This window comes from Triturus cristatus, chromosome 4_2 (genome assembly GCF_964204655.1).
Source record: "Triturus cristatus chromosome 4_2, aTriCri1.1, whole genome shotgun sequence".
NCBI lineage: Eukaryota > Metazoa > Chordata > Amphibia > Caudata > Salamandridae > Triturus > Triturus cristatus.
This window is the reverse complement of record NC_140586.1, coordinates 71717040-71743194: the sequence shown is the minus strand read 5'-3', so window position 1 is coordinate 71743194 and position 26155 is coordinate 71717040. Positions and strand designations below refer to the sequence as shown.

General features: G+C 47.4%; 1 protein-coding gene across 2 annotated transcripts in view; it reads left to right on the top strand.

Annotated features, from left to right (window-relative positions):
- Positions 1–26155, top strand: part of ECSIT (ECSIT signaling integrator) — a 126096-nt gene that overhangs the window by 87124 nt on the left and 12817 nt on the right. For both annotated transcript variants that reach the window (XM_085600573.1, XM_085600574.1), the window contains 3 exons: positions 796–856; positions 1524–1672; positions 4213–4318. In XM_085600573.1, coding sequence (XP_085456699.1) covers positions 796–856; positions 1524–1672; positions 4213–4318 — 316 coding nt within the window. The remainder of the gene's footprint in view (positions 1–795; positions 857–1523; positions 1673–4212; positions 4319–26155) is intronic.

Here is a 26155-nt window from a genome sequence, read left to right as displayed (position 1 = left end):
TATAAACTCCTATATTCTCCAGCGATACCTGTGGCTCAAAACCCAATCCTTCTACTTACCCAAGAGCGCAAGGTGTTGCAAACTCATGCCTAGGCTGATATAACTGAAATAGACCACCTGTGTGTGGAAGGTAATCGTCTCAGGCTGGACCAATACAAGCCCAGGTGTGACCCTACTCCTCTGGATATACTGAATTATCTTAGACTGAGACTTGCGGCGAGGGAGATGATCCCAGACTAACCTCAGGAATTCTGGTCCCTGACACAGTTAATCAGATCCCCCAGATTACACAAGATGAGTATCTAAACTTTTCACACTGGTTTCTGCTTTCAGAACTGCTGGTTCCAACCACAGCAAGCATATCAGGGAAATCGTGTTTTTTAGGTAGAACTGACTGATACAAAATTGGTTCAATTAATTTAATGTCTCTTTTTATCAAATGCCTTACATTAAACATGTCTTTGTTTTACTGATGTAGCCTTGTGTTCTGCAGGCTTACTGCAGACTGTTGAGCCAGGCACATTATCCAACTGAGTTATCTTATTAGAATATGCCACCTGTAGCAAATAGCAATAAGCAATTCAGTGAGCTTTTACTGGCTTTAAGGCTACTTTTGTATTCACATTTTTAGTTCTTGCCATTGCCTTTGAAGATGACTTATCAGCAGAGTGGATGAATTAATTCAATGGGGTGAATTGATTGGTGGCTTTTGGCGTCACTGTGCATTGGGTGTAGAAGTCTGGTGTGTGTTGCGGTAAAAACTACAATAAGTGATGTTGCTGTTTGTACCTGCAGATGGCGTCATCGGAAGCGTGTTCTGAACAGGATGAAGACAGGAAGCTGCCATACATTATAGGTGCGCCCCTGCGGGAGGTCTTTAGAGGTTTCGAAGGGATGTGTACCTGGGACCCAAACACAGCTTTGGCAGGATGTTCAAAGCTTAGACTCAGCGCCTCAGGCTTTTCATTACTTGACCCACGCACGCGCTATCAGGGCACCCCACTTGTTGCCTGCAGTAGCTTCTGTTCATCCCGAACTAGGACCTACTTATGTTGGTCAGAACAATTTGTTCCTGACCTGAAATACTAACTTTTATTCCAATGCCAATACCCACACGCATTTCTGAAATTAAACCAGCGTCCATACCAGATATGACAGCCACTGCTATTCATGGTTTCTCGCAGCACTTATCTATGTACTTGAACAAAGGTTACTGGTGCCCTCAGCTTGAGCCACAGGAGCACAGATAAACTGTCCCTTTTCTTTTACGGTCTATTATGATTACAGGGTCCGCCATGTTTACTTTCCCTTCTGTCTGTCTTCCTCGCCATGGGGTTTCCCATGCCTATTTCTACAATGTTTTTTCTATTCAGATTACTTCTGTGCAGGTCCCACACCTCCAAAATCCTGTCATGGTACTAAATGCCCACCATGCCCCTTTTACTGGAACACGTCCAGTTCAAAGTGGCAACAAATGTACTTGTTGTTTTTCATGAGACCAACTAATGTTTTTTAACTTTCAGGCATCCAGAGCCCGAACCAGCAGGACCTCCTGGCTCAGCACAACCCTGAAAGGCCTGTTGTGGTGGAGGGACCCTTCCCGCTGTGGCTAAAAGCCACTCGCGTGTTTTACTATGTCCTCCGAGCTGACCCTGTACCACCAGAAGAGAAGGTGAAGAACTGCTTGTTTCATTTCTAGGTCTCAAGAATGATGGCCACTCACAATCTCTGCAACTTTGTTGCATCACTGGGAAACCGGTATTGAGTGCTAGTCACTCCAGGAAAGAAAGAGAAGCAGCCCTGTCTGGTTAACATAACATTGAGACACCTCTATATGTGTAGAAGCTGGAGAAAAATGGGTGTTCGAATGTTGCTGTTATTCATTTTAATATCGAACCTTACCAGGCAGTGCAGCTGTCTTGTTTTCAAAGACTTCTTTGGGACATTCTGGAAGCTTCCCTGGGAATGCATTCTGCCCATTGCTTACCAGTGGCTTTGTGGTTTGTAGTCACATTACTTGCTTTCTATTTGCTGGCTTTATCTGTTTTAGGCTGTCCAGATTGTCTTTGTTTCTCCCTTGGAGCATAGGCTGTTTACCACCTATTTGAATCTCTCCTTGTATTCTTCCTCAAGTGCTCGCTTTCTGTAAACAGGCTTTTACATTTTATTCTCGTCTTGTCACATTTGCAGTGCACTCAAAGACAAAGGTCAGATGTCAGATTCTGTCTCCCAGAGTGAGCTTGGTGTTTACTTTTGTTTCTCTGACTTCAAAGTGAGAGGATTTATGTGACAATCTTGCTGGGAACTGGGGGTGTGCTGGAGCAAAGGCTGTAGGATTACTTTTTTTTTTTCTAGCCCACAACAACATTTACATTTTTGTAAATTAACTATTGCAAATATTTCAGAATATATCAGAATTAGGACAGCATTAATGAAGCACAATTTGTTTGTAATTCTGAAGTGTAGTGGTAACAAATGTTTTAATATGATCAAAACAAATCCGTACACTCGGTGATGCCATTTCCACACATTATAGTTTGTGCGTGGTATAGTTCTATCAGTAAAACTGTGTCTGTACAACTGTAATGTTCATTCCCTTGAAAATGTGTCTGTGATGGCTGTGCTCAACCACACCATGCATACTCCACTCCACAACACTCTACTCCAATCTACAGCACTCTGCTCTAGTCCACGGCACTCTATGGCTCTATACTCCCCTAAATGCTCTGCCACGCCACGCCACTTCACTCTATTCTACACCACTCTACAACAATCTAATTCACTATACGAGACTACTCCACTCATGCCACTTCACTCTAGGCCACTCCACTCTGTGTTACTCCACTCCACACTGCTACACTCTGATACTCTACTCCATTCCACTCTGACACTCCACGCCACTTCACTTAGGCCACTCTACTCCACACTACGTCACTCCACTCTGACATTCTATGCCACTCGTCTCTACGCCACTTTACTCCTCACTGCACCACCACACCACTCTGACACTTTATTCCACTCTGTACTGTGCCACGCTAAACCCCTCCATTCTGCGTCACTCCACTCTACAACACTATGCCACTCTACGGCACTCCACTCTACGACACTCCACTCTTCTCACACTACTCTACGCCCCTCCTCTCACCTACCCTCCTCTCAACGTCCCATCTCTTAATGCCCCATCTCTCAATGCCCCTCCACGGTATGCTCCTCCTCTCTATGCCCCTCCACTCTACGCCCCTCACCTCTGATACTCTACAACACTCTGCTACACTCTGCCAGTCCCCCCCCACGCCACTTCCATCTGCAACACTCCACAACCCTCCACTCTATGACACTGTACTCCAATCTATGCCACTCCATTCTATGCCACTCCAACACTGTACTCCACTCTACAACACACTACTCCACTCTGTGCCTCTCCACTCTATGCCACTCTATGCCACTCTATGACTCTCTACTTCGCTCTACTCCATGCAACTCTACTCGACTCTGGGCCACTCCACTCTACAATAGTCTATGCCATTTCACACTAGGGCACTCTACTTTACGACAATCCACTCTACTCCATTCCATTATACTTCACTGTACCACATAATACACCACTCCACTCTACCACACTCTACTGAACTCTACACCACTCCACTTTACAACACTCTACTCCACTCTGTTCCACGTCTCTCTACCCCTTCACTCGGATCCACAACACTGCACTCTATTCCATTACACTGCACTCTATGACTCTCAATGCAACAACACTATGCCACTCTACAACATTCTATGACACTCCATGTCTCTCCACTCTACGCCGCACTACTCCACTCCCCTCTACGCCACTAATTTTTAGCTATGCTGAAAGCAGCCACACTGGCACAATGGCTAAAACGAATAAGCAAAACCAATAGCTCTTGCATACTTGCGACCTATTAGCTTTGCCAATGCTTGTTTTCATGTGTGGGCATAATTCTTAGGTTAAAAAAAGGACGGCTGGTATGCTTCAGTGTCACACAAGAGCCATAATTCCTCCCACCATCTTCTTATACATGCAATGCCTGCATCCTGCATCTATCTTTCACCATAAAAACCATAACTGCTCCTATCCTGTGCAGCAAATCCAAATGTTCCTTATAATGTCTGTATGCCTCCAGTCTTTACACTTTCTCCCTCTCCTACACCTCCTCATCTAATTGCAGCTCTTCTCTGATTCCCTAGAGAGAAAAAGTGTTGGATCCAGAGCGATGCCTATATTACCCGATTGTGCTCGACTTGCAGTTGGAGCGGGACCTTGGTGATGATGATGACTTTGATGTAAATGAAGGTAACCACCTGCTGCTTGTACTCACCCAAGGGATTGCGAGGTGCCCCTTGTCATGTGTTCATACTTCACCCAGTCTAGCAATCTCATGTTGTCCCATGGTGGGTTTGAATAGCTCACGCATTCCAGAATTGTTAAGTTGTCCCATTTGAGGAGTGAGAAAGGTCTGAGATGTCACATGCTATGAAGACAGGCTCCCTTCCATTGAGTTCCTAAGTTGTCGGTGTAAGGCTTATCCGTTCCCCAGATTTTAGGCTCTCCCTTTTCTAGTTAAGTAGGTCTCCCAGTCCATCGATGTCAATCTGCCCTAACTGAGTAGCTCTCACATTCGAGAATTCTTGCATTGTTCTAAGTGAAGAGTAAGAAACTCAGTAGAAAATTCACCAGATGTCCCATGTTGTTTATGAATAGCCCACCTATACCTTACAGCCTACAATCTAAAGCAATCCAATGTCAGAAGGTTGCCTAGTGCAGATACCTTAAGATTCTTCCATGTCTGCTGTGACTATTTAATACACAATGTGGAAGTCTTTATCTGTTCTATCCCTTGTGCATTTTTATGTTAATTGTAAGCCGATATTCCTAGTGACTATACTGGCATGAACCGTGCTTCTCTAAATACACACACAGCCCTTCTTCTATATTGTCTGGCTTCTGGTAACGTATATTTAATTCTGGCATGTTTGGGCTGTAAGCAGTAGTATCCTATTTCATGGCAACAGTCTGCAGCTACAATTTTACCATTATTGATATATCATAGAAATATCAGAAGCAGTTAATGCATAAGAATTGCAAGCTTATATGCGTCACACAGGCAGTTTCAGTTCGAGATAAACACAGTACAGTACAAATGGCAACAGTGGCAGATACCTGTATACCACAGAATATCAGTTTCTTTCTCCCCAAGATACCTTTATCCCACACTATCAGTACAGCATCTGAAGTGCAAAACTCAAACACAGAACAAAGCACAAGTATTAATAGTGGAAGCTACTTTTTCTCCAGCTTTGTATCTTTAACAGATTCACATGTTTCAATCATTCCTTCTTGTTGAGCTGGGAGTCTCACTGTACCTTTAAAATAGCAATATGAACTTTATTGTGTCTGAAAGGATTGAAATAGTGTCGCTATGGTAGCACATTCACTAATTTAAAAAAAGACTCAAACATCAGTCCTTGAGGTTAAAAAGCACTGTACACCACTCCCCCAGAGGCCACATAACATTGCTTACTCTTCGCAGATACTTTTTGTGGACGCTTCACATTTAATCGTACTTAGTTTCCTTTGGTTTTCCAACTCTTTTGGTGGTCCTCTGGCTGCGTAGGTATTCTCTAAGGAGTGAACAAAGGGAGAAAATGCAATTTGTATATGACTGCCTGTCCTGAAAAGGTCCTATTTAGACCATGTGGGAGTACCAGCATGCACAGGATCCACCTAAAGAATGGGTTTATTGTCTCTCTCTAAAATAGGACCACTTCTGCAAGATATGCAGAAAACTCTCTTCAGAACTCTCAAGGTAACTTAAGTGGTGCCTCCTCCTGTAGTTTAAAAAGTCCAAGGCCACCTGCTTATCTGAGAGTGAGTTGGTACAGAGCACTGATCCATAGTACTGGGAAAAAGGTGTATAAAAGGAAGCATTCAAAATTAGAATTTCCCAAAATGGGTGCCTGTTCTGATTAGATAGCTTCTCCAAGATTGGATCTTTCATAGATTCACATGACTGTCGTCAAAGTGGGAGTCCCTCAGTACCATAATAAAGCAGTATGTATCACTATCATAGGCTATAATGGCAATGAAAAAGTTAGTTTAATAGCCTATTTATGTCGGTTTAAAAAAAAGAAGGAAACTTGAACTATAACAAATCAGGCGACAGCACCCTCTAGAACACTCCCAACGGAGGCTGAGTTCATCAGATTTTCTACCGCACATCATGAGAAGGGAGTCTCCCTGAGCTCTGCTCAGTTTCTTCAGCTAGTACTTCTTTTTGAATCATCCAAGATTATATTTCAAGGTTCATTTCTCTGACCCTGGCACAAATACGTCAGTGTAGCAGAAACAAAGGTAAAGAACTATAAAATATGTCCTAAGCTTTTCCTCAAAAACTCTAATTTGTAGAGAGATAAGGCTATTATTGTGGCTACAGAAATGTAAATCTGTCACTTCTGATGAGGACAGTGAGGATTCCTTCCCCTCACAGGAGAGGACAAAGGGAGAGGTTGTTCCAAGGTTCTCTAGAAGGCATTCAGAAAAGCCATAAAAAAGACTTGCCGTGAGGTACAGGGTCAAGACTGATTTGCATATGGCCATGTCTAAAATGGGGTGGCGTAGTGGGCAAAAGAACGATGGATTTAACCCAGATCTCTTGACTGGGGGAGAATGTCTGCATTGTCAGCATTCCGTCCATCATTTGTTTGTTGTAACGCTTTTCGCCCTAAGTGGGATGGGTATTCCCAGACGTGGGACCCGTGCTCACTACGCCACTGGAGTCAAGCTATCCTGGCTGATGACGGCTGATAGCCAGAAACCGGTCCTAGGATGCTTGATTCCTGTCCAGGGAAGACATGGCTTGGCAGTTCGGGCTGTACTGTTCCCATGAGGCACAGGGTCAAGACTGATTTGCATATGGCCATGTCTAAACTGGGGTGGCGTAGTGGGCAAAAGAACGATGGATTTAACCCAGATCTCTTGACTGGGGGAGAATGTCTGCATTGTCAGCATTCCGTCCATCATTTGTTTGTTGTGAGTCTTCATAAGGCACTCAGAGAGATAACATTGGAAAAAACTTCCTCAGAGAAAATGTCAGATCCTACAACTCCCTCTTTAGCCCTGACATAATATCAGAAAAATACTCATAACCTGTCAGTGAGACGTCTATGGCAAAACTGCCGTCAAAATCATCATTAACCAGAATTACAATGACAACATAGATGCCCACAACCATGTCAACTATTACTGTCTCCCCCAAGACGGCCTTGTCTATTATGTAGGTATACCTTACCATGGCAACGTTCTGTTTGGCATGCACGTCGACGATACCTTGCAAACAGTCAAGGTGGATTCTGACGCTGCAGGATCTTTGGGCACATTACAATTTTGAAAGAAACACCCTTTAGACGGACCTGCAGAAGAGACACTTATCCGCATCAAGGAGGATACCAGAGGTATCAGACTTATCAGCCCTCTCTGCAGCCCTTAGGCCGGCTTACCAACAGTTACCGCATTCTAGTGCTGCTTACACCATCCTGTGGGAGAACATTTTTATTTCAGCTATGGTGGAAAATAGCATTGGAGAAATAGTCCTAGATCTCATCACATATGGTCAGAGTTTAGAGTTCAGCCAGATCCCGCTCATCACTCCACCAAAACTGTATCAGGCACGCTACATCACCCAGTGTGATGAGAAGGTGACGAGCACCGGGAGACTGCATCCTGATGTTTTTGGGCGACTCCAGACTGACGATCGGGGGCGGCAAAGTTGGCGGCCGCCTCCTCTTGGAAAGCAGCGGAGTGGCGTGCGCTGGCAACCCCGCCCACGAGAGGCTGCGACTGGGCCAGCAGTGATAGAGGTCCCGGTCATGTGGTTCTCCAGACGCGTTGTAACCTGAGACAAATCGAAGGTCGTGCACAGCAGTGTGAACGCAGGAGGCAGCTCCTCGGAAGAGAACAGAGTTGTTCACTGGGGCTGTGCCGTGGAGAGGTATGTGCTGGCACAAGCCTGGACATTGTAAGAGTGCATTGACGCGCTAGTTTATTCTCAAGGCGGCGCACCGTGACACTTTATCCTGCACCCCAGAGTGTGTTACTGGCTGCGACGACTTTATTTTTGGGAGCCAGCCTTCAAGAGAACTTCAGATGCGCTGAGGGATGGTGCTGGTGGTCGAGGGCATATGGACTGCGACTTTGGTTGGCCGGGTCCGGGAGGTTTCAGGAGTTGAACATCAGCTAATGACTGTGAGACGACAGTGTCAGGCCCCCCGGTTAACCCAGGCTCTATAATGATGTGATGGCTGCTGGCGCTGCATCCCCAAGGGTGGTAGTGTTGTAACACGGGGCCTGAAATAACTTCAGATGCAAGGACCAAGGTGAATGTGTCTTTCATCAGTGTCAAGGAGAAACATTATTCTGCAAGCCACTTGCATTATGGCCGACACGTGAGATCCGTCGGGCTGCCCTGGGCAGTGTCTTCCTCACCGCTCATCCGGGTCTTCCCAGATACCTTTATGGCGTCGCGATTCATGGTTCCGGCCCCCTCTCGTGCCCGTTCCCGCCTACAGTTGCTGTTTTGGACTGTTGGACTCGGTGAAGTAAAGCCACTTTGGAGTCGCGACCCACGCTGTGCACCCTTGAAAACCCACATTGTTGGGGCATTAAATAGCAGTATTTTGGCAGACGGTTGGCCTGGGGCCAGGGCCACTGAAACAGATCCAGCAACATCAACTTACTGTACTTGTCAAGGGAGGAAAGCCGACAGACCAGGTGCGACATATTGTGTTGGGAGCCGAGGAGCACTCGTCCATATTGAATTAGGGGGCCCTACCTGAGAATGGCGACTAGTAAAGGGAGTCGTGGCTCACAACAGCCAAAGATAGACAAATAAACCTACCTCAAGTCACAAGAGGGGGATCCTTGGGCACAAATACTGATCAAGACAGCCGAGTGGCCCGAAGAACCAGGAACCCCCTAAGTTGCAAGATATAATGGCGGCGATTAATGGAGTTCGCACCTCGCTCGAAGTGCGTATAGACTCGGTCGCCACTGATATCTCCCTGCTCAGAGCAGACCTCCGTAAAATGGATTCTAGAGTGCAGGAGGTGGAAGAATGCACTAAAGGCCTGGTGGCTGGCACGTCTGAACTGAAGAAACAGGTCTCGTACCTACAAAGCCGCACTCAATTACTTTGATTGCAACTTGATGATTATGAGGGGTGCTCTAGACGGAACAATGTTCGCATCTTAGGAGTGCCAGAACGTTCAGATGGTCGGTCCACAGACCTGTTTGTTGAAGATTTAATATTGAGCCACCTGCAACCTAAGCGTCTCTCAAATTATTTCACTATCAAGCGTGCTCACTGCATTCCGGGAGGTAGACCTAAACTGGGCGCTCCACCCGACTCATTCTTGCAAGGGTGTTTAACTTTCGGGACCTGGACGTTATTCTTCAGACTGCTCGAAATGCCCCCTCCTAAATATGAAAATAGTACTATATCTTTTTTCCTGGATATTATGGCCAAAGTGCAGAAGCAGAGACGCTCATTTTTGGAAGTCAAAAAAGCTCTTAGGGCTCAGGGGGTCAACTACGCCATGCTCTTCCCGTCAAAACTGCATGTGGAAGCTGAGAGAAATACAGTTTTTTTGTCGATCTGGAAGAAGCCCAGGACTGAATGGAAGGCTGGCGACGAGTCGGACCCCAAACAACTTTAGATCGTCAGGAGAAACGCGGGATTAATCAGCAACAACGACACGATTCAATCCAAGACGGCGGGGACCAACAGGTTGAAGGAAGGTCTTCATTGGCCCAGCGACTAATAATGAGACGGATACTAAGATGACCTACTTGTGGGGGTGTGCTAACTATTGGAACACTTAGACTGAAATTGGATAATTGTGCCCGGAGTAATGGGGAGGAAGGAGGTGTCGGTTGAAGACCGACGATGATCACGACAGAGAACTTGCCCCCTTTCCCCCTCCTCCCCCCACCATATGAACCAGTGGTGATTATATCACAACAGGACCTGTGAAAGTCTCCTGGTGCAGACTCTGTAGATGAGTATATTATCATTAAATGTGATGTCATACGTGCTTAAGATGATGGTGCCGGCCAGGCCGCGCTCCCCTAAGTAAGGTTTTAAGGGTATGGGTATACAGACACTCTGCAAAGTTGGAGGGTGGGCAGGTTGGAGTCCACGTCGCAGTGAGGGGGGAGGGTCTGGGGTGGTCACTTTGGGAATGTTATGAGACAGTTTATTGTTTACTATGTTTCCTTTTGTTGTTGGTTGGCAGTGCAGGAGTTGGCCTAACGAATCTGGGGACCTGGGTTCGAATCTCGGCAATGACACTGAACATCCTGTGATTCTGGGCAAATCACTCAATCTCCCCGTGCCTAACAAAAAATGAATGTGTCCTCATGTTATGCAACTGGTGCTATGTAAAGTGCTCTGATATCGGATTTGGGTCAAGTTCACACTATATAAAACACTGTAAAATAAAAAAATAAAAATAATGGGGAAAATGTGACTCACTAGCCGATAGTCAGACATTCCTACAAACTGGTTAGCTGGCTGTCCTGCCGCCCTGCACCCTCGGAGAGGGAAGGGGTGTTGTTCTGTGGCTACAATCCTTTGAGGAATCCACAAGGTGGACCATACTATTCACATGGCTAGCAGTTTGTGGGAGAGTGCATGTTTGAATAGTGTTTTTTTTTGTTTTTTTTAATTTGCATTTCCAACACAGAACATAATAAGCATGTCACAGTGAATCGTCCATCACCTAGTACCCTACCACCACCCACCGCCTAGCGCCAGACACCTCGATACATTGATATAGAAGTACCCACCATCCATGGAGGCCTCTAGCTGCATCCAAGTCGTTCCCATATGCAATAAGGCTGCCAGCACAGCCCTCTCCACCCCCTCAGAGCCCCCCATCTAGGCCATGATACCGTCGCCATTTCCCCCATACTCTGGAAAATTTCTTCGGGCAGCCCCATGCTTTGTAAGTAACTCTTTCGGCCGCCATATACATGTCCATCCCCCCTCCTCCAGTCGTCGAGCTTCCGGGGGTTCGGGGGCTCCCCATTCCCATGCCACGTTCCTCTTGGCCACCACTAACGCTAATGTCAGGAAAATGAGCTGGGGTCGAGTCAGGTCTATATCATTCGTTATCCCCAGTAGAACTAATTTGGGCTCCAGGGGTAGGGACACCTCAAGTACGTTCCCGTGTTCTCCCACTATCCTGGCCCAATAACTTTGGAGGACCCCACACTCCCAGATGGTATGGTAGAAGTTGCCTTCGGCATGTCCGCACCGCAAACAGCTAGGGTCAGTGACCCTCCCCATCCGGTGTAGGCGGAGACGATCATAGTAGACTCTGTGGAGGATCTTAAATTGTATGAGTCGGAGTCGATATTTTATTGCCACTTCCCTAGGGTGCATCAGGGCAGTTTCCCAGTCAAGCGTGTCCATTTCCCCTAGATTTGCTTCCCACACACTCTTCAGTTTAACCAGACCGTCCGGCATGCTGTTAAGTAGGTTTTTATAAGTCAAGGAAACTAGCTTGGCCTGCACCTGTTCCTGCAGTAGACGTCCCTCCAGCGGCGAATATTCCGGCAAGGGGACCGACAGCGCCGCTTCTGCCTGCCATGCGTGGCGTAGTTGTGCATACTTTAGGAACTGGGAGCAGTGCAGGCTGTACTCCGCCCTTAATTCTTGGAAGGGTTTTAATAGTGATAAACTTCTTTCCTGGAATGTAAATGGACTGGGGGACAGAATAAAGAGGGGAATCGTATTGCAATATGTAAAGAGACAAGTCCCTGATGTGGTACTTCTCCAGGAGACGCACATACAGGGAACTTCGTATTGTGCTTTGAATAGATGGGGGTTTAAATTAGTGGCCCACGCAGGATACACAAGAGGATCGAGAGGGGTAGGGATCCTCCTCTGTAATTCTTTTCCCTTCAGGGTGCAAGCAGTGACGCATGATATAACGGGTAGATTTGTAACCCTAACGGGCACTTGGGAGGGCAGGTTACTCAATATTACTTCCCTCTATGTCCCGCCCCAATTACATTCCTCAGCCCTGGCTGATTTGTGAACACATCTGCTCAAAGGGAGAGTTGTTGATTGGGGGACATTGTAATGCAGCTTTGAACAGTGGTTTAGATAGATCCCCCCGAGGCAAGGAGAGGTGGCTGGGAAGACGTTAGGGGAGTTCCTGGAGGCGTTGGGGATCATTGATATTTGGAGAGCGTATAACCCTACTCCCTTCAATATACTTTCCATTCGTGAGTACGTGGAAGTCTGTCTAGAATAGATTATATTTTTGGCAGAGCCGTACAGCTCGCTATGTTTAGAGAGGTGAAACATCTTCCTAGAGGTATTTCCAGTCACTTACCAGTTACGTTCACGTATGGGGGTATCCCCTCGTCTAAGAGACAGAAGATGATACTTGACCCCGCGTATTTGCGGGTACCGGCTATACGGGTGGGGCTCATTGAGGCAACTGAGCATTATTTTAATGAAAATGAGGGGTCGGTGGATTCAGCCTCCGCGCTTTGGGAGGCGAACAAAACTGTGATTAGAGGACAGTGTGCATTGGTGATTGCTGCATACAAAAAAGAAAAACATAAGCAAATATGAGAGATTGAGGAAGAAATCCCCCAATTGGAACTTGAGTTGGAAAGTCGTTCAGCCCCTGATATCAAACATAGATTGCTCCTAAAACAAAAAGACTATAGGGATATTGCAGAAGAGGCAGCTAGGACCCATTTCCGGGCATTGTAGTGTAGGGTCTATGAAATTGGGGACAAAGCGAGCAAGTTACTGGCGTGGTTGGATAAACGGGAGCAGGCCTCCAGATGGGTATTTGAAATTGTGGCCAAAGAGTGGATTTGTTTAGCTGATAGGAATAGTATAGCTAAGGCCTTTGTATCTAAAATTGATATGAGTCAGCTGGTACGCCCAACTATGAAGAAGCACGAGAATTGCTGGCTACCCTTAAGCTTCCAGTGCTTGATGACTCTGAAATATAAGAGTTAGAGTTAGATCTTACCAAGGAGAAAGTGGTAAAGGCAATCTGAGCATTACAATCGGGTAACGCAATTTGTCTGAGTGGTCTTCCCATTGAACTCTTTAAGACAAATGCATCTACTATTGCCCCCCACCTGATAGCCATGTATGAGGAATGTGTAGATAAGGTAATTCTCTCAGAGGCGCAAAGATTGGCCAATGTGGTATTTATTCATAAACAGTGAATACCTGCTGAGCAATGCTGCTCTTACTGGCTGATATCGTTGCTTAATCCGGAGGTAAAAATACTGGTAAAACTCTTGGCCACGAGGCTGTCACCTTTACTCCACAAATTGATTCATCTGGACCACTCCGGATTAATTCCCAGCAGGAACACAACACTGAATCTGAGGCGTCTCAATGGAGTATTGGGCAGGGCTGGTACTATAGGGGAGGAGGCCGTCATCATGTCTCTCGATGCCAAAACGGCATTTGAAATGATCGAATGGCCCTATCTATTTGCGACGCTTGAAAGCTATGGCTTTGGACTGAAGTTCCTTGCATGGGTGCACCTCCTTTATTCGGAACCCCTAGCAAGAGTCACAGTAAGTGGGGCTCGGTCGACTACTTTCACCCTACGAAAGGGAATGAGACAGGGCTGTCCACTTTCTCAATTGATATTTGCTCTGGTCCTGGGACCCTTGGCAATTTTGATTAAGGGGGGATCTTCTTATACGGGGACTGAATTTGACACCGTATTGGGAGGATAAGTCATAAGTCATAAGTCATAAAATTTATATAGCGCACTACATACCCAGAGGGTTTCAAGGCGCTTGGGGAGGGGAGGGGGGTTATTTGTCAAATATCCACGTTTTAAGTTGTTTTCTGAACGCTAGGTGATTCTGGGTGAGGCGAAGGTAAGCGGGGAGTGAGTTCCATGTTTTGGCAGCCAGGTATGAGAAGGATCTGCCTCCAATGGTGGTTTTGTTGATGCGAGGGACAGTGGCGAATGCTTGGCTGGAAGATCGAAGTTGGCGGGAGGGGGTGTAGAAGGACAGTCGAGAGTTGAGGCAATCTGGTCCGATGTCGTAGAGTGATTTGTGTGCGTGGGTAAGCAGTCGGAAAGTGATCCTCTTATTGACGGGTAGCCAGTGGAGGTCTTTAAGGTGACCCGAGATGTGTTCGTTGCGTGGGATGTCTAATATGAGCCTGGCTGAGGCGTTTTGGATTCGTTGTAGTTTCTTCTGTAGTTTGGCGGTGGTACCTGCGTAGAGGGTGTTTCCGTAGTCCAGTCGGCTCGTGACCAGAGCATGGGTGACTGTTTTCCTTGTTTCGGTGGGGATCCAGCGAAATGTTTTTCTGAGCATGCGAAGGATGTTGAAGCAGGATGAGGATACGGCGCTGACTTGTCTGTTCATTGAGAGTGAAGAGTCCAGGATGACGCCAAGGTTCCGTGCGTGGTCTGTCGGGATGGGTGCTTTTCCGAGGGCTTCCGGCCACCAGGAGTCGTCCCAAGCAGAGGGGGATTTACCTAAGATGAGGACTTCTGTTTTGTCTGAGTTCAGTTTCAGACGGCTTTGTTTCATCCATTCGGCGACTTCTTTCATTCCTTCGTGTAGGTTAGTTTTGGCGGTGCTGGGGTCCTTGGTGAGAGAAAGGATCAGTTGAGTGTCATCCGCGTAAGAGATGATGTTGAGGTTGTGTTGGCGGGCGATGGTCGCGAGGGGGCTCATGTATACGTTGAAGAGGGTGGGGCTGAGTGAGGATCCTTGTGGTACGCCGCAGATGATTTCAGAGGCCTCGGACTTGAATGGAGGGAGGCGGACTCTCTGGGTTCTTCCGGAGAGGAACGAGGTGATCCATTCCAGTGCCTTTCCTTGGATTCCGATGTTTTTGAGGCGCTGTAAAAGGGTGCTGTGGCAGACTGTGTCGAAGGCAGCAGAGAGGTCGAGGAGGATGAGGGCGACTGTGTCTCCAATGTCCAGTAGAGTTCGAATGTCGTCTGTTGCTGCGATGAGGGCGGTCTCAGTGCTGTGTTTTGCTCGGAAGCCAGATTGTGAGGAGTCGAGGGATTTGTTGGCTTCGAGGAAGGCGGCGAGCTGGTTGTTGACAGCTTTCTCGATGACTTTGGCCGGGAATGGAAGAAGTGAGATGGGGCGGTAGTTTTTGAGTTCGGTGGGGTCTGCTGTTGGTTTTTTCAGAAGTGCGGTGAGTTCAGCGTGTTTCCAGTCTTCTGGGAAGGTAGCGGAGTTGAAGGAGCAGTTGATGACGTCTCGGAGGTGCGGGGCTATGACGGAGTCTGCTTTGTTGAAGATGTGGTGAGGGCATGGGTCTGTGGGGGATCCAGAGTGGATGGAATTCATCAGGCGGATGGTGTCCTCAGTGGTGATTGGGTTCCAGGCGTTGAGGGTGTTAACGGGGGGAAGATAGTCAGCTGATGGTAGGGTGGGTTGGCTTCCGGGTTGGTTGTCAAAGCTGTTGTGGATGTCAGCAATCTTGTTGTGGAAAAAAGAGGCTAGGGAGTCGCAGAGAGTTTGAGAGGGGGTGATGTCGTTGGAGTTGGCCGAGGGGTTGGAAAATTCCTTGACGATGTTGAAAAGTTCCTTGCTGTTGTGGGCGTTGTTGTCGAGTCGATCCTTGAATGCTGTTTTTTTGGCTTTTCGGATCAGTTGGTGGTGAGTACGGATGGCGTTTTTGAAGGCGTCCTTGTTGCTGGTGGATGAGTCTTTTTTCCAGGCCTTTTCAAGGGAGCGGCATAGTTTCTTGGATTTCTTGAGGTCCTCGTTGAACCATGAGGCCTTCTTGATTTTGTGTAGGCGTTTTTTCAGTGGTGCTAAGGTGTCTGCGGTGTTGGATAACCAAAGGGTGAGGTTGGAGGCGGCTTCGTTGGCGTCAGAAGAGAGGGCTGGGGAGGTTTGAAGGATCGATGAGGAGATCTGTTCCGTGGTGATTTTGTTCCAGTTTCTTTGTAGAGTTGTTTGGAGGTGGATGATGGGTTTCGGCTTGTTGTAGGTGAAGTGGACGCAGCTGTGGTCAGTCCAGAGGAGCTCCGTAGTGTGGTTGAAAGAGACATGGTTGCTAGAGGTGAAGATGGGGTCGAGTGTGTGACCTGCGATGTGGGTGGGGGAAGTGACCAGTTGTTTAAGTCCGAGGTTGGCGAGGTTGTCTAAGAGGGTGGCGGTGTTGCGGTCGTTGATCTTCTCAAGGTGGAAGTTGAGGTCTCCCAGGAGGATGTAGTCTTTGGAGGGGAGCGCGTGTGGGGTGATGAAGTCCGTGATGTCTTCACTGAATCTTGCGCGGGGTCCTGGTGGTCTGTAGAGGAGGGTGCCTCTGAGTGTGGTCTTGGGGTCGATGTGGATCTGGAAGTGGAGGTGTTCGGAGTTGGCGAGGTTGGCGTCAGAGCTGGTTGAGATGTGGATTGATTTCTTGTGGACGATAGCGATTCCTCCTCCTGTTTGGTCGGTGCGGTCTTTGCGTGTAATCTTATAGTCGTCAGGGATAGCGATGGCGATGTCAGGGGCGGAGGAGGCGTTCATCCATGTTTCCGTTAGGAAGGCGACGTCTGGAGAGATGGTGTCTAGTAGGTTCCAAAGGTCAATGGCGTGCCTGTGGACCGAGCGGGTGTTGAGAAGGATGCATTCTAGGTGGTTGGGGTCGGGAATCTGTGGTGTGGTCGGAGCGGAGATGTTGACGGTGCCGCTGAATTTGCAGGAGGGGCAGGAGAACGGTCCATGGGTGCGTCCTGGAGCGGCTTGGATGCAGTAGGGGGCGCGACCGGGGTTAAGGGCTAGGAGGGTGGCGGCATCGTAGGTAACGCGGGGGGGCTGGGCAGTGCGAGGGGCAGGGGGTCTGGCGCTGGGCGCGGTCCAGGCGCGGACGGGCGTAGACGGGCTTACCTTTGGCGCACCTTCGGCGCGGGTTGGGCGCGGACGCTGCGCGTGAACGCTGCGCGCAAGAGCAACTGTCATAAGTGGGAGGGGGAAGGGGCGAGGGAGGAGCAGCTGGGAGGCGGGTGCGTGGTGGAGGGGGCGGGCTCTGGCCAACAACAACAACAACAGCAATGGCGGCTGGGGCGGAAGCGCCGACCGGGTCGGGTGAAACCGATCAAAGAACTACGCGGGCGGCCACACAATGCCAAAGCAGGCACAATGCCAAAGCAGGGAGCAGCTAATGCAGGAGCACAAATACAAATAATGCAGCAAAGGGCAGCAAACACGGGCACACGATCTCGGCAGGACAATACAATGTTTAAAATAAACAATAAGTGCAGCAAAGGACGATAACTATGATCAGCAGCAGGGCTGCGCAACGATACCCAGCTTGAGGCAGGAGAGAGCGGGGGCAGGAGGGAGCGACCGTAACTGACCAAGTCAGGACGGACACAGCGCTACGATGTCCGAAGTGGAGGCTATGTAGTTTAGTGGGAGGGAGGAGCAGCTGGGAGGCGGGTGCGTGGTGGAGGGGGCGGGCTCTGGCCAACAACAACAACAACAGCAATGGCGGCTGGGGCGGAAGCGCCGACCGGGTCGGGTGAAACCGATCAAAGAACTACGCGGGCGGCCACACAATGCCAAAGCAGGCACAATGCCAAAGCAGGGAGCAGCTAATGCAGGAGCACAAATACAAATAATGCAGCAAAGGGCAGCAAACACGGGCACACGATCTCGGCAGGACAATACAATGTTTAAAATAAACAATAAGTGCAGCAAAGGACGATAACTATGATCAGCAGCAGGGCTGCGCAACGATACCCAGCTTGAGGCAGGAGAGAGCGGGGGCAGAATCTTCCTTTACGCAGATGATATTTTACTTTATTTGGCTAAACCCGCTACTCAATCAATCAATCAAATGCTTTATTCGACAACTTAATGTCATAAAAGTAGACAGTTCAATCCATCATACATTACAAATAAAAAATAAAATGTACAGAATATCAACTAACAACTCATAACAATTCACTAAAAAAGGCTTAAAGTGCAAGATTCGAGGGATAGAAACATACAAACAGTATTGGGGTGCAAAACTACAAATGTCTTTTCCTGTATTTCATCTTGTGGGGCTAGAGCTTTTCTAGGCATACAATACAAGCTACTCTATTCATAGAATTTTACATATATTTGCCCTTTTCCGAAAATATTCTGGATACTCCATAAATTGGGATAAATCACTCATATATATACTCGCGGGAAAAGGTTTTGTTCCGCCTCCGAAGCCAGAGTGGTCACTGACGGCTTTCGATACTTGGGGATTTTTGTCACGGCTGACCCGGTAGCGTTTTATGTGCACAACTTGGCCCCCCCGGCTCCATCACTTACAAGACGATGTGAAGCATTGGAAAACCCTGCCACTGATGCTGCTGGGAAGAGCCGCACTATATAAAATGATGGCCCTGCCCAGATTCGTTTATGCTCTACAGAATGCACCGTACCTTGTCTCAAACCAATACTTTCAGGTGGTTGACTCAGCGTTCCGGTTCCTTATTTGGAATAATGGCCCTCCACGCATCTCATTACCAAAACTCACTAAGAGCTGGTTTGAGGGTGGAATTGCCCTTCCGGCACTCAAAAGTTATTACTGGGCCTCTCAGTTGGTGGTCACGAATCATTGGGTACATTGGCTGGTAACCGATCCAGCATATAGGATGGATAGATATACCATGAAACCAGGGTCATACCAGAGGGCATTGTATGGTGGAAAAATTCATAGCCCAAAATATAGTCCAACAGAGACCACTGTCAAGCTCTGGCAGGCGACCACATCCGCTTTGGGATGGAAAAATAAGATTACGCAGGCCACTCCCCTTCTAGAGACGGGTCAACTGGGGCTTCTGGCAAAATATGCTGGATTTGACAAATGGGATTTGATCGGGCTCTCAAGGGTGGGTGATGTCTGGGCGGGAGGTAAGGCTGTCCCCTTTAGTACCCTCCAAAGAGATTGAGTTGAGTGTGGAGAAAACCTTTAGATATCTACAGGTCAGAAATGCATTGCACAGGGCTATTCCCAAGGATACAGATCTACCGGCCGCCTCACCATTGGAGGATAAACTTCTAGATGCCTATCTCAAGGACAAAGCAATTTCCTTGACTTATAGGAAGATATTAAATAATACCCCAGGTGCATTGGAGAAAACCCGAGCCAGTTGGGCGGAGGATGTGGGTGACTTAGACGATGAAGAATGGCAGGAGGCACTAGCATCCCCTCGGGAAGTGGCTATACAGTCCAGGTTCAAACTAATACAGCTTAAACTTCTGCATCGAGTATATTATACCAGTGTGAGGTTGGTCAAAATGGGTACATTGTGCTCCCCTCTATGCCCTAGAGGCTGTGGCCAGGAAGGGACGTATCTACACCAGTGGTGGGACTGCCCGATAGTACACTCATATTGGGGGAAGGTGACAGTCAAAATGTGGGAAATTTGTGGGAAATTGATGAGTCGCTCCCCGGTTATGTCTCCTTAATATATGGGAGGCCACTGATCTAACAGCAAAAGAAAGAACGTGGGTCACCTTGGGGAATGTGGTTGCTAAACGCAACATTGCGAGAACTTGGAGGGGAACCACGGCACCCAAATTCCATGATTGGGCGACTGAGAGTAATATACGAGGCGAGAGGGTGCCCACAGAAATGGACATAGATCGTGGGGGGCCTCGAACAAACACAGAGGGATGTTGTGTGCACCTTTGGGCACGTCCCCCCCTTCGCCGGAGTGACAGCTACCTCGACGCTGTGTGGTCATAAATATAATTGTAAACGCTACAAGAGGCCAAAATTGTTGGTCTTTAAGCATGAGAAGATTGTATGAATTCCATGCACTGTATTATTTTATTGTTCACTGCTAGTATGCTGGTTTTCTTCATTAATAAAAAGATTTATGACAATTTTAAAAAACGATGATGCCCACCTCATCTCCTTCGGAAGGAAGTGCTAGCTATGCTAAGCAAAGGTGCCATAGAGAAAGGCCCACATTCTCAGCACAGACTTCTATTCTCTGTTTTTCCTCACCACGAAAACAGGGGAGTAGCAATCCATCATAGACCTCTGAAAATTAAACCAGTATTTCCAGAAACAATATTTTTGCGTGGTCATCCTCTCTGACACGGACACCACATGACAGCTCTAAATTTATAGGATTCATACTTCTGTATCCCCATCCATCCCAAACATCACATCAAAGTTCTCCCATTTGGCTTCAAATCAACTTCCTGCATTTTCCCCTAATGCCTAGCCCTGTGGTAGCTTTTCTCAGGAAGGACGTTCATCAGGTATTCCCCTCCCTCGACAACTGGTTGATAAAAGCACCAACAGAATTTCATGCGTCCAAGGCCACAGAGGCTTGCGTAAAGTTGTGTCACAAACTAGGTCTTCTTGTGTATTATCAAAAATCATCAATTGCTCCAACCAAAAAGATACTGTTCCTGGGCTGCAACACTAGATACTGTCCAAGACAAAGACCTTCTATCCCACGACAAGCAACAAAGGCTCAAGGAACTGGCTCTCAAACTATATTAAAAAAAGTTTGTGTGTCGGTTCAGTTAGCTTCTGGGCATGATATCCTCAGCGATCAATCTATTTCCTCTTGCACGCCTGAAAATGAGAGCCTTACAGGAACAGCTACAAAAACAATAGATTCAAACAGGTATGATGGAAACTCTGGTCCCAGACCTGCCACCTGTCAGAGGGCCTCACGATGTTAAATTCAAATACCTCACTTTGTAATGACTACAGATCCCTCCCTGGAGAGCTGGGGTGGGGGGGGGGGTGGGGGTTTGGGAAGGCAGTCCTCTTCAGAACCTGCAAATACAAGGAAAGTGGTCTCCGTTCCAGAAGAGTATACATACCAATCGCCTAGAGCTCAAGCCTTCTAACTCAGTCTCCAAACATTACTGCCAATGATAGCAGGGTCTTTGGTGTTAGTTCGCACGGGCAATACCACTAGCATGCAACACGTGAACAAACCGAGTGGCACAAGATCACTGGCACTGTCTAAGGAAGCTCAGGGAACCTGGAGCTGGCTAACAAACACACAGAATAACTCTTCATGCCAAACATGTTCCCGGGACTAGCAATCTCTTAGCAGACATGCTAAGCAGAACTGGAAACAGCCTTCACAAATGAGAGTTTGATCAGTCCGCACTAAATAGGATCTTCTTGTTATGGGGCAAACCAGCTTTAAATCTCTTTGCAACAAACAAAGTTTGCAAATGCCAGTTATATGCAAGTTGGCATCCAGGATTGTGAGGGAATGCCTTTTGATCAGATTTTTTGGCATCTATTCCTTTTACCCCAATACCTCTAATACCAAAGGTTCTCAGCTAGATGAAAGTGGAGCGGTTTCGGCTCATTCTGATATCCCACAGGTGGCCCAGGCAGCATTGGTTCACAGAACTTCCCCTGCTATAAGAATCCAGACATATTCAGCTACCAACATCCTGAAAGCTTTTGACGATGATCCAAGGGCAGGTCCTTCATCCTGACCTCTCTCCTCTTTTGCTCTTATTTCCAAGTCAACGCAGAAGCCCGATAAAGACATGTAAACCATAAGGGAAACATTTCTGTATATGGTGTCGGGAATCAAACCTACATTCCCTACAAGCATTATCTGGCAGATAACTACCCTATCTCATTTTGCTACCTTATTCTCGGCTTGTCATCATACAGTTCATGAAAGAATTATTCAGATTTTTTCCCTCCAGTAAGGGCTCCTTCCCTGGACTGGCATCTGAGCACAGTTCTATCCCTACTCTCGAAGAGTTCATTCAAACCCATACACAGAGCAAGCCTCCTATTTCTCACATGGATGTCGCCTTGTTACTAGCGCTCACTCCGACCAGGAGAGTAATGGCAATACAGGCTTTTTCAACTCAAGAATCCTCTTGAGCCTCTTAGGCAATTTAGTACATCTCAGAAACAATCCAAAATTAATTCCCACGGTTCCTTTGGATTTTTGCCTCAATAATCTTCTTACATCGCACTAAACAACTCAGGAGAACTGACCAACTGTTGGACTCAGATGCACACACTCGTAAGGGTGCTCCAGTCATGAAAGCAACCATCGCTCAATGGATTTCAGCTGCAATCCAGTTCTGCCACTCAAAGGCTGGCAAGCCCATCGCAGCGAAAAACAGGGTACACTCAATTACGGCAGTTTCCACCTCAACTACTTTGTTTGCGCAAGTGCCTCTGGAGAAAATATGTTGTACTGCGACTTGGAAGAGTGTGCATATATTTACTACTAATTAAGGCAACGACCCCCGCACTTTCCTCTTTCTAATACAAGCCCACAAAAATGAAGCTAGGGAAAAACACACAAACGGATCCGGGAGAGCCTTTAAAAAATACAGAGCCACCCTGCATTGTGTGAATTTATGGTACCTCAGAATTGGGAGAATAAATGCTTTTCTTTCATCAATGTAGTACTTGCCGAATAATGTAAATGGAGGGCTGACTGTGCAGAATGATTATTATATGGGCAAGGTGACAAATCTGAGAATGTATATCTCTTTTCTGGGTACCCTAACATTAGTGGAATCCGGTTCAGTCGAAAACGCGATAGAATAAATCTATGCTGTGCGTTAGTGATGCGAGAGAGGTAGTAAAATCCTTCCCCTGTTCTTGGTGGAACGAGATCATATGCAGGGAGGATTTTTGAAGGTGGTTCTTCTCCCTTCGGACATAGTTTGCTCTCTGCATAAATAATTCTGGTATCTTTTTCTACAGAACCCTCCTACAGGATTCAGAGTCCTTGAATAATTCACCCAGCCCTAATGCAAACAATTCTGCCTGTACATAATTAAGCCAACCAATCCTCTTATAGTGATCCAGTTACAGCAATCCTTGATAATACATTGCGTTAAATCTACAGTGGACTTCCGCCAAATTGAGAGCCACAATAGAATTGGTGCCAATCTTATAAGGTCACTCCGATGTGGTAGCCCCAATTCTAGATGTAAAATATAGTTTGAAACTGAGTGTGGTAGTGATATTCTGTTTTAAAAAAAACTATCTTCCAGTTGCTGAAGTTGGTCAACATTTGCCAGACTCCTGCCCCATATGTTGTTGCAGCCTTGGTTTTTGCTCAGTACATGTTTTTAATCGTGTCCAGGGGGCTAGCACCTAACGTCTTCACAAAACCCTTGATAGCTTGAAGACTTCTTTCCATACCTTGTGCTCTTGCTGCCACAAAGTTAGACCAAGAGTGATGTTTATCAAAGAGGACTCCTAAGTATGAAAAACAGTCTACCACCTCGATTTTCTTTGCTGCCCAATGGAAATAGGGGTGTTTCTTGCCTCTAGCTGTTCCCGCTACGATTATGAAGGATTTGGATTTGTTTACTTTTAGATCTAAGGGGGCCATGAATGTGGTGTATGAGGTTATTAGGGATTGTAAGGCTACCCTAGTTCTAGCCATTAATACTGTGTCGTCAGCGTATGCCAATATCGGGAGCGGAGTATGATCAAATGTAGGCAGATCCAAAGGTAAGGTAGACAGGGCAGCCTCCACCCCATTTGTGTAGATGGAGAAAAGAAAAGGGGCGCGGACACAATCCTGCTTTACCCCCTTCTCGATCTTAAAGAAACGTGTGCACTCCCCATTCCTACGATACCCTTCACAGGCAGTGGCATTGGCGTACAGCTGACGAATTAAACAAATTATCGGCGAATCAATGCCCATCCCCTCCATCATAGACCACAGCCTTTGATGAGAGACACAATCAAAGTCTGCGGTCAAATCCATAAAGGCCATGTAGATCTTCCCGCCTTTTGCCTTGGTGTATTTGTCTATGGATAATGAGAGGTTTAGGCATTGATCCACCATCCCCATTCCCCTCCGGAAACCACATTGCACCTGCATAAAAATGCTATGGTCTTCGGCCAAGGCCTTCAGTCTGGGTAATAAAAGCCGTCCCATAAGCTTAGAAGTGAAATTGGGCGGTAGTTCTTTGGGGACCTCCTATCACCTTTTTTTTTATATAGGCACTATTACACTGATTCCAGGATGGTGAGAGACCCTCTATCAGAATGGTGTTAAAAACATTTGTTAGTAGGGGCACCCACATGTTGTAATTCTCCTGGAAGAGATCAATTGGGACTCCCATCAGGCCCCGAAGCCTTTCCGGGAGCACAAGCCTCCAGCCCCTGTCTAACCTCCGATAATGAGAAGATTAGCCTGCCCTGGGATGCGGGATCCAAGTCCTGCGGTGGCAATGTTAAAGCGGTGGTGGACCCAAAAATATTTTAAAAATGTCCCACCCATGCTTCCTCGTCTACATGTGCATTTAAGGCGGGATCTTTGGAATCTTAAAATAGGGGGCATTTACGATTTTCCAGAAATCCCTACTACTACCCAAAATAGCCACTTGTTCCAGATCTCCCTAGGCCTGCTCCCTAAGATCCTTCTCTCTTCTTCTACTCGCTTGTAATCATTGTGTAGTGCTTGTATCTTAATGGGATCTCTAGGGTAAATTTTTAGGGCGTTAACACTGGCTTTTTTGGCAGTAGAGCATAGTGAATTAAACCAAGAGGTGGTGGAGATAGTATTTGTCACCTTAGAGCGAGTAAGTGCTTCTTTTAATTTATTCAAAAGGGCTCTAAACTGGGTGACCAAGAGTGAAGGCGAAGAGCTCTCCTGCAGGCTATATATGATTTCTTTCTTGTCTTGAGCTAATATTTATGGGACCATGTTGGAAATACTCCACTCCCACACCGGTAAGGGTTGGTGGTAACGGGGTCTTTCCAGGACATACAGTGGTAGCTTGGCTCGAGTGGTCAGGAATCAGGCACCGTGCTAAGCATACGACATACCCATACAATAACCATGCGTGCATCCGTTCCAAAAACGACTCTACACCGTAAAAATTATGAAAATATCTCTGTTTATCTTCTTTTTCTCTTAGTTGCTGATTAGATAAATAATAACACAATCACAATATACAAAGCTTTTTAAATAGTGGAGGTCAAATAAATACTGGCTTAATGATTCAATAAATAGGGGTGATCATAAATAAGGAAGGCATAAATATAAGTGCAAAACATACAGGCAATTAAATATTCTGAGGCAATAAATACTGCAAACCAATAAATATTGTGCGACAATAAATACTGTGGAACAATAAATACAGTGAAGCAATAAATAGGTTAAATACAATAAATACAGTGCCCTCAATAAATAATTAAAAGCTGACAGTGACACTTATAGAATCAGATCACATTTAGATCTCTATGGGCTGATTTGGCCCAGGCACAGCTTGTAGTTATGTGGATGGCTTGAGGGTGTCTACTCCCTGGCTTGGACAAGGCTGAGGCCTAAACTGAGGTAGATCAAGGGGGGAATACTAGTGACCTGGCTCTCTCACTCTACACAACCCCTCTGAATTAGTCTCAGCTCACCCCTGGCACAGTCCAGCTGGTTCCAGCACCTCTCCAACCCCTAGAGTAGTCTCTTAGGATTCCACAGGGCCTTTGGCGCCCTCTATTCCACTTACTGCCCTTTTTCTGAAGTTCCGACGCCGCTGGAGTCGTGTCGACGCCGTGAGGCGGTTCCGGATCGATGTCGGCGGCCTCGGCTCGATCTCGACCTCCGATTCGATGGCGTCGGGCAGTCTTGGCTCGATGTCGACTTCGGGCGGCTCCGGTCCGATGGCGACCTCAGTTTCGATGACGTCGGCCGGCCTTGGCTCGATGTCGACTTCCGGCGGCTCCGGAGTGCGATCCTCACTCCCGACCTCCGGTGCTCCTCTCCTCGGGTTCCGGCGACTCCGGAGTGCGACCTCACTCCCGACCTCCGGTGCTCCTCTCCTCAGGTTCCGGCGACTCCGGAGTGCGATCTCCACTTCCGACCTCCGGCACGCTTCACCTCGGTCTCCGGCGACTCCGGAGGGCGGACTTCACTCCCCCGTCGCCACCGCTCACTCGACCTCGGGTGACTTCCTCCTCGACCTCTGGTACTTCTACGACCTCCGTCGGCGCCCTCTCTCGACCTCTGGCGGCTCCGGGTACGACGTCTGCTTTTCCAGTCAGCGCCGCTTCTCCACCTCGGGCTCCAGGTCTCCAGGCTACTCGACGTCGGACTCCAGGGAAACCAGTATCCAGGTCAGGATCTTGCTGTTCTTGGATTCTAA